Source organism: Dreissena polymorpha, chromosome 6, assembly GCF_020536995.1.
Source record: "Dreissena polymorpha isolate Duluth1 chromosome 6, UMN_Dpol_1.0, whole genome shotgun sequence".
In the NCBI taxonomy this organism is placed as follows: domain Eukaryota; kingdom Metazoa; phylum Mollusca; class Bivalvia; order Myida; family Dreissenidae; genus Dreissena; species Dreissena polymorpha.
Window position 1 is genome coordinate 8,035,561 of NC_068360.1, and position 14,778 is coordinate 8,050,338.

Sequence of the window (14,778 nt, forward strand, 5' to 3'; positions counted from 1 at the left end):
TAGTTAGTTCTTCACAAAAGCAATATATTTGTTGTAATATTTGTTTAATTTAAAATGTCATTATAAAAAGTGCTCATTCAGTCTTTCATTCTATGTTATAATTTAGAAACAAAAGATGAAAGGTTTTACAGGGCGAGCCAGTTGCAGACCGTTTTCGACAAATATAAGAGTGACAATTGTTAATATTTGTATATAGTAGTCGACAAAAGGTTAAGTATAAAACCCATTTAAAATGTCCGAAAAAAAAACCACTTACAAGCTGTAAAAAAATCTTTATCCTTATGTGATGCCAAGAAACACTAATAATTAACCAGCTTTACTGCCTAATATTTGTCCGCAGTGATACTTTAACAAACATTTGTTATAATGAAGTCACACTTTGTAAGGCAAATCCAGTTGTCTCGCATGTTTGCAATAACATGAATGCAAGAATCTTTTTCACAGTTTTTCAAATAGGTGTTTTAATATATGTGTACCAAATAAAGTCATGAAACAGGAAACGTTCATCCCAATCTTTAAATACAACGCAATACAAAACAATAAGGGGCTTCATTTTGTGAAAAACAAAGGGTAAAATTATGTTATATCTTTGCAAATTTATCTTATTTAGAAAATATGTTTAATGTGTCAATATTGTATTAAATTATTCATTCATAAGCGTCAATATATTAAATATACCCATATAAAGTGTTTAGATTTAGGTTAAATTGTGACATGCAAACCTTGGGCGCTATAAGGCACTGACAATTTTATATATGTTCGTTTCGAGTTTGGACGTAGATTGTGTTGTTGCTGTTGTTGTTTTGAACTGGTCTATATCCGTTAATGAGGGACATTATACTGCTAACAAACGTTTCTGGATGCTGGTGATTTTGTTTACATAATATGATGTTTAAAGACCCTTTTTTACTTTCCGCACAAACATGACAATACACAAATAAATTTTAGAATCGCTTTACTGGTAATTCATCGGGCTGTCCGACTTGCCCAGTGTTTGGTACGCGCGCGTCTAAATTAAGCAAATATAGTTTAATTCCCTATTCCGGCGCATGTGAGTGTGGTTGGTGAGGCTTCCTCCGGATGCTCCACATGCCATTGCCCCAATCCCAACAGCATAAAATAATACACACAAATTAAAATACTATATATATTATAGTTTTATTTCAAACCTCGTCTTAACGTGTATGAATCGAGTCTGTTCATTAGCTTGAAGTGCTGTACCATATTCCAAGTCTGCGCAGAATGGAGCATTAGGCGATAATGAGCCTTATACATAAATGAATACAAACGCACAGTACAGAAAATAAATACTGTTTTCGGATCATTATTGCTATTTCTAAAAGTTTGTAAACGCATTTCATTTAACGTTCACGTATTTATTAATGAATACGTGTTTTGATCCACATATATTACAAAGGCCTTGTAATGTGAGAATGATGTTGACCAACTTACCTGGTACATGTGTTTGAAAAGATACGAGAGGGTTATTTGCACAGCTACCATTATGTTCAGACATGCATAATAACCTGATCTAACTTTTGGTAGTAACGCCTAGAAATGTATCTTTCCACCTACACATGTCGGTCTCAAAGTAGCATCGAACGAGGTTTCTGTACTTTTGTTTTCCCACTTACAAAAATATCATTTGAACTTTGAACTGTAAGTGAAAGTGAGGTTGAAAAATAGTTTTTTCTTCATTAATTCATTACAACATCATTATTAATTATCGAATTAATGTATATTCAAACAATATATTTGTCCTTATAATATTTTACCCAATATCATCTGTGTTTATTTTAAAAATTCATCAAATCGTTTAAATTCATTGAAACTATGAATACAATTACATAATAGAAAGCATGATTTGTTGATTTTAACACTTTTTAAGGACACCTTCAAACATTTATATGTGTATCTTAATACTAAGATCCCTATTTTACTTTATTACTTCGAACATGCTCACATTTTTAAGACGGTTTATACAATTTCAAAATAGCGGTGTTCTTCTGTTTTGAGTTCAATAGTTTTTAAACTATGCATTTTTTTATCATCTTTGCCTTATACGTTTTTTTCACATAGAGTGACAGTATTCAGAGTTTCAGCTTTATATATGCGAACGATAGTTTAAACAATTTCACATACTTGTCAAAACAATACAACACACTTTAACGGAGATGTTTTTATCTACATTTTGCATATGAAAACGTTTAAGGTCTTGATATCATTCGGACATTTTGATTTTCAAAAGTGTAATTGCGTCAGCATGGCAGTTTAGAGCACGGCAGTGTCGATGGCAGACCCTGGGCAGTCCTCTTCATGCCCGGAAGAACACATCCTCATCCTTGACAGGGTCCCGTTACCGCAGGTCACTGAGCAGTCGCCAAGGAACCACTTACTCCAACCTTAACCAATATCCACATAGTTGTAAAGCACAATACAGTCATATTCTGACTCTTGTTCGGTCAAATCAGGTTTTCATGATTCATAATATATTTCATCCAAACAGTTATTACGTAACTAATACTTTTTATATAAGATAGATTATAAACTCCAAGCTTAACCAATATCTACATCGCTTTAAAAACGCAAAACAATCTGTCTAAATATATTCGGTCCAATCCGGTGTTAATGATTCATTATACATCTCATAGAAAACGTTTATTATTTAACTAATATTTAAATTAATAAATATATAAATTAAAATCTAAAATCATACTTGGACATTGTGCAAGCGTGCACTTGCTGGTTTCATGGTTGACTCCAGAGCAGTTCTGACCCCCGAAGGCGGGAGCTGGATTAGTACATGTGCGTGTCCGATGTTTGTGACCATGTGCACATGTGACGTCACAGTGTGACCATGGTGACCAAGATGACCAGGACCCATCCACTTAAATATAGCAGTCCTTAGTAATAATTTACTATAATCTCTGACCTGTGTAAACATATTTATAGACGTTCCATTTGATAGACGACATTAAATTATGCAGTCGTCTTTCCTACCATAACGTTCTTAAAGTCAGTGACAGATGATTCTTGGCAAACTAAATATACCTTTGCAAGGCATGTCCTGACAGTGAACTATTTCACTGCTGTTTCCCACACAATCCTCTACGTGGCCAGTAGAGCAGCGACGTACACGTGTCAGGGTCCCGTTTCCACATGTCACAGAACACTGGTCATCGAACCATGGGGACCAAACTCCTAGAAAATGAAATATGTGCTACAATAACGCAGTATCATTACATAAATGGGAGTCATGAAATTAGTGACGGGGTAACTTCATATATATTTAATCAATATTTAATGAAAACCTACTTACATACAGATGATTCAATATAATTGTTTCACTTGCAAAACAATGTGGTGCAAACCATACAATTAGGAGCATATTATATCCAATTGAAGTTCTATCAACATAGATTGCTTTCATCATATGTCTTCTAGACAATATTGATGGTTTGATGTTATTTGAGACGTCATTCCTACCATAACGTTCACAAAGGGACCGTCAACCACAAACGACGAAAAAATAAAAGTTCTAAAATACTGTATTTTGTTTAATATTATTATTTAATTTTGATTAAAATATCACGACTGGTATATTACATTACTTCAAAAAAGTTCATATTGTCAGCATATTCGGTAATACAATTTCGCGATTTGAACTCGAAAGTACATCGCAAATTTAGATGACATAACGAGATACACACACTAAATAACGCAAGTAGATTGATCATTTTATATATAAATCATAAACAATTCACTACGCATGTACAATTTGCATTCCTGGGTTTACTAATTGACAATTGACGATGATTATTAATCTAATTGCGTTATATATAGTTAGCTAGTAGTTACCAGTTGGTAGACATACCCCCCGGGACATACCCAGTAAAATTGTATACCGAATATACTGAAAATATGGAAATTTTACAACGCTTTCAGGTAATGTAACATACTAGTCGTGATATTTAAATCAATATAAACTAATAATTTTCAAAAATATGGTATATTTTAGAGCTTTTATTTGTTCGTCGTTTGTGGTTGACGGTCTCATTAAAGTCAGTTATAGACGATTTCGGCTAACAAAATCTACCTTTGCAAGGCATGTCCTGACAGTGAACTATTTCGCTGCTGTTTCCGTCACAATCCTCTACGTGGCCAGTGGAGCAGCGACGTACACGTGTTAGGGTCCCGTTTCCACATGTCACAGAACACTGGTCATTGAACCATGGAGACCAAACTCCTAGAAAATGAAATATATGCTTGATGTGCTAAAATAACGCAGTATCATAACATAAATAGGACAAAGGAAAATAATGACGGGGTAACTTCGTACAAATATAATCAATATTTAATGAAAACCTACTTACATACAGAGTAATTCAATGTAATTGTTTCACTTGCAAAACACTGTGGTGCAATTACAAACCATACAATAAGCAGCATAATATTTCCAATGAAAGGTCTACCAATATAGATTTATGTCATTATATGTCTTCTAGGAAACATTGATGATTAATGTTATTTGACACGTATGCAAACTTTTAATATTTAAGCATGGCGCTCAGCAGGGTAATCTGTCAGAAAATGTTGCTACTTGTTTATCTAATATTAATAATTTCTGAAATAAAAAAAGTGAAACGAAAACAACTTTTATATAATAGTACAGTACTTTTATGACATAGGATCAGTAATTGATAAAAGGTTCAATAACCACGGTCGTTTCTAATGCGCGAATCCCAAAATGTTTGCACGAGTTATGATGAAATCGAAGATATGTAAGATATGTTACTAATGTCAGTTCGAAAGTTAGATTTCTGAAATTATAACATTGTAGTTTGCTAGTGGAACATTCAGATATGATCTGAATATTGCGCCATATTCAATTGAACATTAAAACATTAGAAGTCCGATGTATCACAGCATATTTGGGTTTTGTTAAACGGGAGAATGTCGATATCTGGACCTTTATCTGAGGTTTCGTTCTCATAATGTGTACCGCGTCAGTCCGATGTCGACAGTTGACCTCAATGCATTCATAATTCTTTAAATGAAACCACAGACTGAGATACAGATGCTTGATTAACAATGTAGTCAAGAGACGGCTCATCTGCCAGTTCGAACACCCGAGTAATTAAGAGTACGTTTAAATTGTGTTTCGTTTTCAGAAAGATATAAAACATTAATGAAAAACCAACAATGTTTGTAAATTGATTTATTGAATTTAGCAATACATTACAGTGTTTAATAATGACCATACCAAAAATGATACAGTATGCTTAACCTAACTGTTAATGTACACGTACCTAAAATACAACAATTAAGATACATAATATATTAATAAAAACATCAGGCACATAATTTTAATCAATTAATAAAAGTGTTGTATTTTTCATTTTATATTTTGTCACTTCATTTCTCACAATACTCCGATGAATCTCAAAACAATGAGATTGTGTATTTGAATATCTACCTGGACTTTTTGCAAGATTGCAAACGCTATTTCCCTGGTTCGATCCAAAGCAGTTCTGACCCCTGAGGGCGGGAGATGGATTAGTGCAAGTGCGTGTCCGATGTATGTTACCGTGTGCGCACGTGACTTCACACTGTGACCATGGTGACCACGACGACCAAGAACCATCGACAATAAGTAAACAATGAGCACTTCATAAATGTTGAAGACAATCAATCAACGCATATAGATAGATAATGCACATTAATTGAGTCTTAAGAAAACCAACATCAATCACAATGGCGACGTCTTCGGTTAATCGTCATATACATTATTTCTAAATTTTCAGCAAACAAGTGATTTGCAGTTTTGCGTAAGGAGTTTGTTTTTTGCTTGTTCTTGATATCATTCGGAACAATTATCGAACTTGAGTTAACAATAGTAATACTTTATAAAACTACGTTGTATTATGTGTTTGCTATCTAGTCACTGGTTATAATTTTAGAGACTTATTGGAGCATGCCTTAATTTTTTTTACTATGTTATGCGCTGTTTTTACATTACATCACATAAGCACAGTTTTAATTACTCGGTTACGATAGCTCTGGAGGAAGAGCGGAAGAGATGTTTGTACTAAGTTAGGCATATACAATATAATCTAAATTATAAATACATAGTGAAGGATATTACAGTGATTAAATACAGTTTTGAGGAACGTCGTAAACGCGTTAAAGAGGTGAACGTGAATGGGCATCATTCAATGTTATGGAAAGATATGTATTACTGCTAATACGTTTATCAAACCACATACCGAACATATAGAGAAAATATACAACAATTTTTTTTTTAAATTGTCATTAATGCTGGTTTTCTGATAGCAAGATTTATATGTATATTTTTTATTTGGCAAATAATGTGATTTCTAGAAGCAAAAACAAGTTTAGTAAGTGGTTTTTAAATAACATTTAACACATTTCAATTTGTAGATTTTCTATCACCCAAAATATGTTTGAAACTTAGAAGTGATGCAACTCCAGACACATAAATAGACAAGCAATTATTGCTACAATCCATTTTTATGTGAGTTACCGATTGTCTACAAATCTAGGACAACATGTGTTTGCTCTTACGAATATCAAATGTTCATTTGGCGTTTGTTACAATATTGCTTACTGTTACAAGTTTTCCGAGTGAGTTCTGCTGTGATTGAACTTAAAGCGTCGAAATTTGCGGAATGTGTGGTTGGCATCACTAGCGATAGCAAGGAGCTCAGTGTAATAAACACGGATTCCAATCCCAATGGCAACAACGGTGAGTTTTGTATGTTTCTAATAAAATAAAAAAGATGTTGTCGAGAAATAGGATTTTTGTATGCACTGTATTAAACAGAAGGTTGTACCAATTAACAAGCAAACTAGAACCAAGTTAGCCACATAATCGTAACGATAACTTTTCTGAATTGTACTGTGGTCCGATTATTTTATAAATCAATTAATTTACGGGGGATGACGAACTTTGTAGAAGTTGTTATTTTTCCTTAGCTGGGAACATTACACAGTTGCATTATTATCACACATTAAATTATAGCTGAGAAAATAAGGCAGAATCAAAACGATATTTCCGATCTGGTTCTGTTGCGTGGTGAATAACTTAAAGTGTTTAGTTTGGTGATTCTAAAACAAACAAAAATTGAAGCGCCACTGCTATGCCTTCCTCTTTGTTTTTTAATTTTGTGATGTGTCTCAATGTTCGGCATTCGTTCACAAGCCTCAAATTAAGGTTTTAAGGGTTATGATGAAAAGGTGATCTCTTGAGTTTGCAACTGGATTGCAATTTGCTATTCATTTGTTTGTATTCATTCAAAGTTTGAAGAAAATGCTTCTTCAAACTAAGTGCACATGCAAAGGACGTTTTATATTAAACTATTGAACAGTGACTTGGATGTTTTAGCACATAACAACATTTATGCCAACTTAATTTGAACAAGCGTTGTACACTATCCCTTTTTCGGTCAGGCATTCACCATGTTCATGACACACAATAAATACATCAATTGTCTATTTGCATAAAATGCATGCAAAGATTGGTAATGGGACCACCCAGTCCTTATAACTCAACTTAGTTGCAAGAAACATCTTATTTTACTTCAAAACATACATTGGAGTGCGAACTATGTAAACTATGAGAACCATATAACAGATGTAAACTTATTCTTCGTCAATGTCAAAAATAGGTGAACCAACATTAAGGTTAATGCAACTTTAATTTACTGATTTAAATCACAGAAAGGACTTACAATATGATCATCCATTGTCATGCTTAGGCTCAAAAGGCTGTTAAATCACGCTGAATAAATACATGGACAGGCGATGAGTATCCTATATGAAAGTCACCATCATCTTCTGAATCTAACATCATACATTCAACGACTACTACAGTTCATATATTACACTTATTGGGAATGTACTAAATTTATGGAAAAATGCGGCGTATTAAAAAAATGGGTAATGTTTACGCCTCCTTGGAAAGACAGGAACACGATTCGCCATGTACATAGGCATGTCGACCAGCACAAATCAAGGACGGGTAACATAAACCACAATTTACCAACATAAACGAGTACACACAAAAAGTATCTGTTACACTGGATTCTCTAGCAAAACTAAATTATAAACTCTCATGTTTTTTGTATAATGTAAAGATCGTCAATTTTACCAACACGTGAAGAGTACTAACGGTGATAGCACTCAGATAACACATCTTCTAATAAAAAGGAATCTTTGTTCGCTGACAAACTACATCAAGCATATAAAATATAGTAGTTTAAGAACGTCGAAAAGTTGTGTACTGGCTCTTAAAATATTTAAGATAGATGTGTACTTTATACTCGCCATTCAGTTCTATGAGTATGAATGTAAATGAATGTTATAAGAAAAATTGTGTTCTAAAAAAACAGTTTAGTAAGTGTATTCCTATTTTGTTTTTATTCACATTAAGATAAATAAAGATGACAACGGAGACAATGTTCGAAGATTAAGAAGAGGATTAAGTCAAACAATTACGATGCGCACAGGTACTTGTCAAGACGTCAATACAATACTTTGTCAAACATATTGAATATACATTAAGAAATCATACTCTAATACATTACAATATGACCTATTAAAACACATAAGGAGCATATTTAACCAGTTAATACGTTATGTTGTTTAATGCGTCATCTATTATCTGAACACACAATAAAGTAAACATTGAGAAATAAATAAAAAACACAGGTACAGCCCATTGTCAAATACTTGGTTTATTTACCTTTTATTTATAGGTCGCTCATTATCTTGTGCAGTCCCTGGCCCGTGAATGTATTAAAGGTACTGATAATGACGTGATGGTTTGTTGAAAATATGTTGTATAAACTTAATTAACAGTAATGACACAATATTTGCTAGGCTATTACCATTTTCACAACAAAATGCCAATATTAAACAAGAGAGTCAAGATGGCCCTAGTTCGCTCACCTGAGAGGAGTCGGTTCATTCAATCTTTACCAAATGTCAAACTTGACCTAGATATTGTTAAGACAAACATCCTGGTCAAGTTTCATCATTATTTCATCTGCGAGTCATGAGCAATGTACCTATGAATTTTCATGATCTTAGGCGAAGCATTCTTGAGTTATCATCCGGAAACCTTTTTTCTAAGTTGAGTCACCGTGACCTTGACAGCCATTGTGTGAATATGTTTTTTGGCACTGTGACCTTGACCTTTGACCTAGTGACCTGATAATCAATAGGGGTCATCTACAAGTCATGATCAATGTACCTATGGAGTTTCATGATCCTTGGCTCAGCGTTCTTGAGTTATCATCCGGAAACCGTTTTACTATTTCGGGTCATCGTGACCTTGACCTTTGACCTAGTGACCTGAAAATCAATAGGGGTCATAAACAAGTCATGATCAGTGTACCTATGAAGTTTCATGATCCTAGGCATAAGCGTTCTTGAGTTATCATCCAGAAACCATTTTACTATTTCAATTCACCGTGACCTTGACCTTTGACCTAGTTACCTGAAAGTCAATAGGGTCATCTTCGAGTCCTGATCAATGTACCTATGAAGTTTCATGATCCTAGGCTCAGCGTTCTTGAGTTATCATCTGGAAACCATTTTACTATTTCGGGCCACTGTGACCTTGACCTTTGATCTAGTGACCTGAAAATCAATAGGGGTCATCTACGAGTCATGATCAATGTACCTATGAAGTTTCATGATCCTCGGCCTAAGCGTTCTTGAGTTATCATCCGGAAAAAATTGTGACTTCTAGAGTGTTTTTTTACCGATCTCTACCATTTTCAAACTCGTCCGAGACATCAATTGAACCAATGTTTTGATCAACTTTCATGATGATTGGGCAAAATTTGTGACTTCTAGAGTGTTTAAAAGGTTTCTCTTTAGCCAAATTAGGAAAACTGCCCCGCCCACTGGTTGCCATGTTTTTCAACGGATCGGAACCACTTTTGAACTCAACCAAGATATCATTAAGACAAACATTTTGACAAAGTTACATGAAGATTGGACATGAAATGTGACTTGTACAGTGTTTGCAAGGTTTTTCTTTTTTTGACCTAGTGACCTAGTTTTTGATCCGGCACAACCCAGTTTCGAACTCGGCCGAGATTTTATTGGGACAAAGCTTCTGACAAAGTTTCATGAAGATGGAACAAGAAATGTGGCCTCTAGAGTGTTTACGAGCAAATGTTAACGGACGGATGGACGGACGGCCATACGACGGACAAAGACCGGTCACAAAAGCTCACCTGAGCAATCAGGTGAGCTAAAAACTAGTAAATACAAAGTTTGAGTTCACATCATTGCAATTAAAGCAATCAGAAGTAATTGAAGTAATGGATTAAACAACACATCTATACCAACCATACAAATAAGCCATTTTTGACGATGCTGTTCCAGCATCGTCTTAGGTATGATACCATCAAAAACATCTTCACAATGGCGACCTATGTAAAACACCGAGACAGTCCGATTGAGATAATGCTCGTGTCGTAGAAATACCGAAGTCCCAGTAATTACCGAATTCCCTCGAAATCCACTGAAATCCCCAGAAATCCACCGAAATCCCCAAAAATCCCCCTTAATATTGATCATTTCTCAAACTACTGTGGATATCAATATAGAATATTGCTAACACACTGAAATCACTGATGAAACATTGTTTTTATCCAAGTGTGATCGTGAAAAACTAAAATATAAACATTATTATTGGGATTCCCAGTATGAATTCATAGTGCATATTTCAGGTACCGAAATCCCCGCTGTAAAGACCTTCAAGTGTCAAAAATTCATCTGGGGCTTTTTTTATTGACGATGCTGCTTCGGCATCGTCTAAGTTATGATACCATGAAAAAATTCTTCATAATGGCGACCTATGTAAAAGACCAAGCAAGTCCGATTGAGATAACTCGGTTTTTCTAATCGGCATACCTCGCTGATTTTAATTTATAACATTCTCTGACAGCACGGTTTACGCTCGTGCCTCCATTTGAAATATTCTATCTTAATAACCGCAGTATTTTGATAAATAATTAATATTATTGGGGATTTCGGGGGATTACGGAGGATTTCGGAGTATTTCTGGAGATTTCGGTAATTACGGGGATTTCGGTATTTCTACACACCGGTGACTCAATATACAACAATGGCCGCGCCCATGAGAAAATGTTGCACTCGTGTAAAAACTTTCTTAAAGCATAAATCGGCTTGTTTGGCTATTTAGAAACTGTCATTTAGGATATATGAGTTATTTATTCACTAAATCTCCGCTAATGACAACAATGGTGAAGGACTTTCTGGATCTTGACACGGCAAAACTGGCATACTGGTATTTTTAGTATCAATTTAAGTCACATTTTGCTTTATAAATTCTATTTGAGATTTTGCGACTTATTGATTGACTATGAAACCCGATATCAACATATCATATGGGATTTACAGATCACCAAGCTGTCCTGAAATTATAACATTGATAACAAACTCTTTACTTAAATAACTGGTTTTTATTCTTTCTTCTTTCTTTTTAGTACTTGATATCATTTTAAAGTTAAATGAACTGTGTCACAGTAAAAGAGACATTAAAACGATTGAGGCCAGTTTGGATCCATATCAGCTTCCAGTTGCTTGAAAGTTGTTTGCTTAAAAAAGGCTTTCTGACAATAACAAATAGTTTAATTGAATACTGATTAGACTGCCCTTTTCCTTTTGTGACTTGGCTCAAATATTAAAGTTGTCATTAATCAAATTATTTTATTTCAAACATTAATCCAGTGTTTTTTATTAATCCTCGGCATGCTCGGGATCAATGACTCCAGCACTTTCGTGTTGAGCATTGAATATTGCTTAAGGCGATGCAAGGGGGCTTGAGAGATGTTGCACCTTTCATTATCTCTCATGAACAGACTGACTCAATAAAACTGAGTCGGCAATATTTGACTTAATGTTTGGTTTGGTTGCTCTTGAGGGATCAAACAATTTCAGAATCAACCTAAATGCCTAGTGGTAGAGTGTCGACTTTGATTGCAGGAGGTTGCGCTGCGAGTTTGATCCCCGGAAGCGGCGTTGAAAACTAGCCAACTTTGTTATCTACAAGGCTGCTTAACCTGATATACTAAGATAATGTGAATATTCTCGCACATCAGTTATATTATATAAAAACTCACAGCCGTAGTAAACAATGGGACAATAATTTATGAACACATCTTTCATTTGTCTTTGACACTTTGAGTTTGACATGACCTAGATTTAAATATGTGACTTGTCTTTACCAACACTCTTGTGACACAGCTAAAGTGTAAATGTACCATTGAAGATCACCTAAATCCAGATTTGCTATTATTGTAGTGTGGAGAGTTTTAAGGTTGTGACAAGTAAGCACAAATAGGTTATTTCCGAGAGGCAACAACTGATATGCATGACTGTTTTAAGACAAGAAAAATCAGTGCCTGATTTAGATTGCCAAACATAGTTCAATAAAAATTAATTTCTGAAGCCTGGTAACAGTTTAATGTTAATGTTATCAATGTGTCAGACCAGGGCCTTGATTTTGAAATCAAGGACATGCATGGTCAGATAATGTGATTAAAGATTATACATGTTTTCAAACACATACAAATGTAAACATGTACCTGTAACTAATTAAGATGTTATAAATAGAAAATGCACTAAGTTAGAAGGCATTTGACTTTTCTGCTGGTGCATTGGCACACCAGGTGGCTGGGTTGCTATGGTTTGATGGACTGCTTGGAATTGTAGTTACATTATATACAGTATATCAAACTGTATTTTTTCAAATATGTTTGCATCAAGTATACTTTTATTGATTATATTTACAAAATTAATGTATATGAATGATAAACTTGAATGAAATCATTTAAATGATACTGAAATCATGGCAGGTTTTTATACTGATAATTATTTAATATATGTTGCGTGATACAATCATGTACATCTATATCAAATAAGATCATACTGTAACTTCAGTGATGAATTGCAGTGAATTAAATTAAATCCAAAATGTATGTCACTCCAATCTCTCTCCCACAGCGCGCATACCTGAAGGTGTGTACCTATCCAGAAACAGATCCAAAAATATTAAACATAATTATGTTTCATGTTGTTTAGAGGGGATGATTTTCCCTCTGTTGTACCAATGAATTGTTTAACTTCTTTAATCAGTTTGTTTAAAGATATATAAACAAAGCTCCACGGTCAGAGCTTCAGGCAATGAATATTTCACCACCTGATCGTTTTTTCTAATGGATATTTAAACTAGCTCCTACATTCAATACAGTCAAATATATGTAAAGTTGTATCTGTACACATTGGTAGATTAAATTTATACTTGAAATATTATTTTTAGCTCCACTGGCCAAAGTCCATTGGGGCTTATGTCATGGTCCTGTGTCCGTCGTGCGCCGTGCGTGCGTGCATTAACTTTTTCTTTAAACATTTTCTTCTCCTAAACTACTGGTCCAATTCTGAAGAAATTTCTCAGGAATGTTTCTGGGGTGAACCTCTTTCAAATGTGTTCAAATTATGCCACTGGGGTCAAATTTGAACATTTGCTTATATAAGGCCTATTTTGTAAAAACTTTCAAAATCCTCTCGTCAATTACCATTGGGCCTAGGGCTATCAAATTTGGTATGTAGAGACATCTAATAGTCCTCTACCAAATTTGTTCAAATTATGTCCCTAGGGTCAAATTTGACCCTGCTCCGGGTGTCACAAAATTGAACATATGCTTATATAGGGTCTATTTTGTGAAAACTTTACAAATCCTCTCGTCCATAACCATAGGGCTTAGGGCTACCAAATGTCGTATGTAGTGGCATCTGATAGTTCTCTACCAAGTATATAAGGCCTTTTTGTGAAAACTTGAAAACTCTTCTTATCCATAACCGTATGACATAGGGCTACCAAATTTGGTATCTAGTGACATGTAATAGTTCTCTTCTTAGTTTGTTCAAATTATGCCCCTTGGGTCAAATTTAAAAATGCCCTGGGGGTCACAATATTATATATATGCTTATAAAGTGCTTATTTTGTGAAAAATTTAAACATCTTTCTGTCCATATCCGTTGGGCCTAGGGCTACCAAATTTGGTATGTAGTGACATCTTATAGTCCTCTACCAAGTTTGCTCAAATTATGCGCCTGGGGTCAAGTGTGACCCTGCCCCGAGGGTCACAAAATTGAACATAATTATGCTTATATAAGGCCTATTTTGTGAAAACTTTAAAATCTTCTTGTCCATAACTGTATGGCATATTGCTACCAACTTTGGTATGTAGTGACAGGTATGAGTTTGCTTCTTAGTTTGTTAAAATTATGCCCCTGGGGTCAAATTTGAAACTGCCCTGGGGGTCACAAAATTGAATATGCATATGCTTATAAAGGGCTTATTTTGTGAAGACTTAAAAAATCTTCTTGTCCATAACCATTGGGCCTATGGCTACCAAATTTGGTATGTAGTGACATCTTATAGTTCTCTACCAAAATTTCAAATTATGCCCCTGTGGTCAAATTTGACCCTGCCTCAAGGGGTCACAAAATTGAACATATGCTTATATTAGGCCTATTTTGTAAAAACTTTAAAATTCTCTTGTCCATAACCATCGAGCCTAGGGCTATCAAATTTTGTATGTAGAGACATCTATTAGTCCTCTCCCAAATTTGTTCAAATTTTATCCCTGGGGTCAAATGTGACCCTGCCCCAGGCGGTCACAAAATTAAACATATGCTTATATAAGGCCTATT

The 14,778-nt window shown here is 34.6% G+C and overlaps 2 protein-coding genes across 5 annotated transcripts in view; one reads left to right on the top strand and one right to left on the bottom strand.

Moving 5' to 3' along the window:
• LOC127836244 (thrombospondin-2-like) overlaps positions 1-4,434 on the bottom strand; it is a 160,591-nt gene extending 156,157 nt beyond the window's left edge. Inside the window, exons 1-4 of one of the 3 annotated variants that reach the window (XM_052362734.1) lie at positions 4,097-4,434; positions 3,052-3,201; positions 2,717-2,887; positions 2,056-2,402 (exon numbers count right to left, since the gene is read on the bottom strand). In XM_052362734.1, the coding sequence (XP_052218694.1) occupies positions 2,272-2,402; positions 2,717-2,887; positions 3,052-3,201; positions 4,097-4,109 (465 nt within the window). In that variant the 5' untranslated portion in view covers positions 4,110-4,434 and the 3' untranslated portion in view covers positions 2,056-2,271. Of the gene's footprint in view, positions 1-2,055; positions 2,403-2,716; positions 2,888-3,051; positions 3,202-4,096 lie in introns of those variants that run through there. The other 2 variants (XM_052362733.1, XM_052362732.1) reach the window with 2 other exon arrangements.
• The window catches only part of LOC127836235 (uncharacterized), a 478,549-nt gene that overhangs the window by 240,906 nt on the left and 222,865 nt on the right, over positions 1-14,778 (top strand). The gene's annotated exons all lie outside the window — the stretch shown is intronic.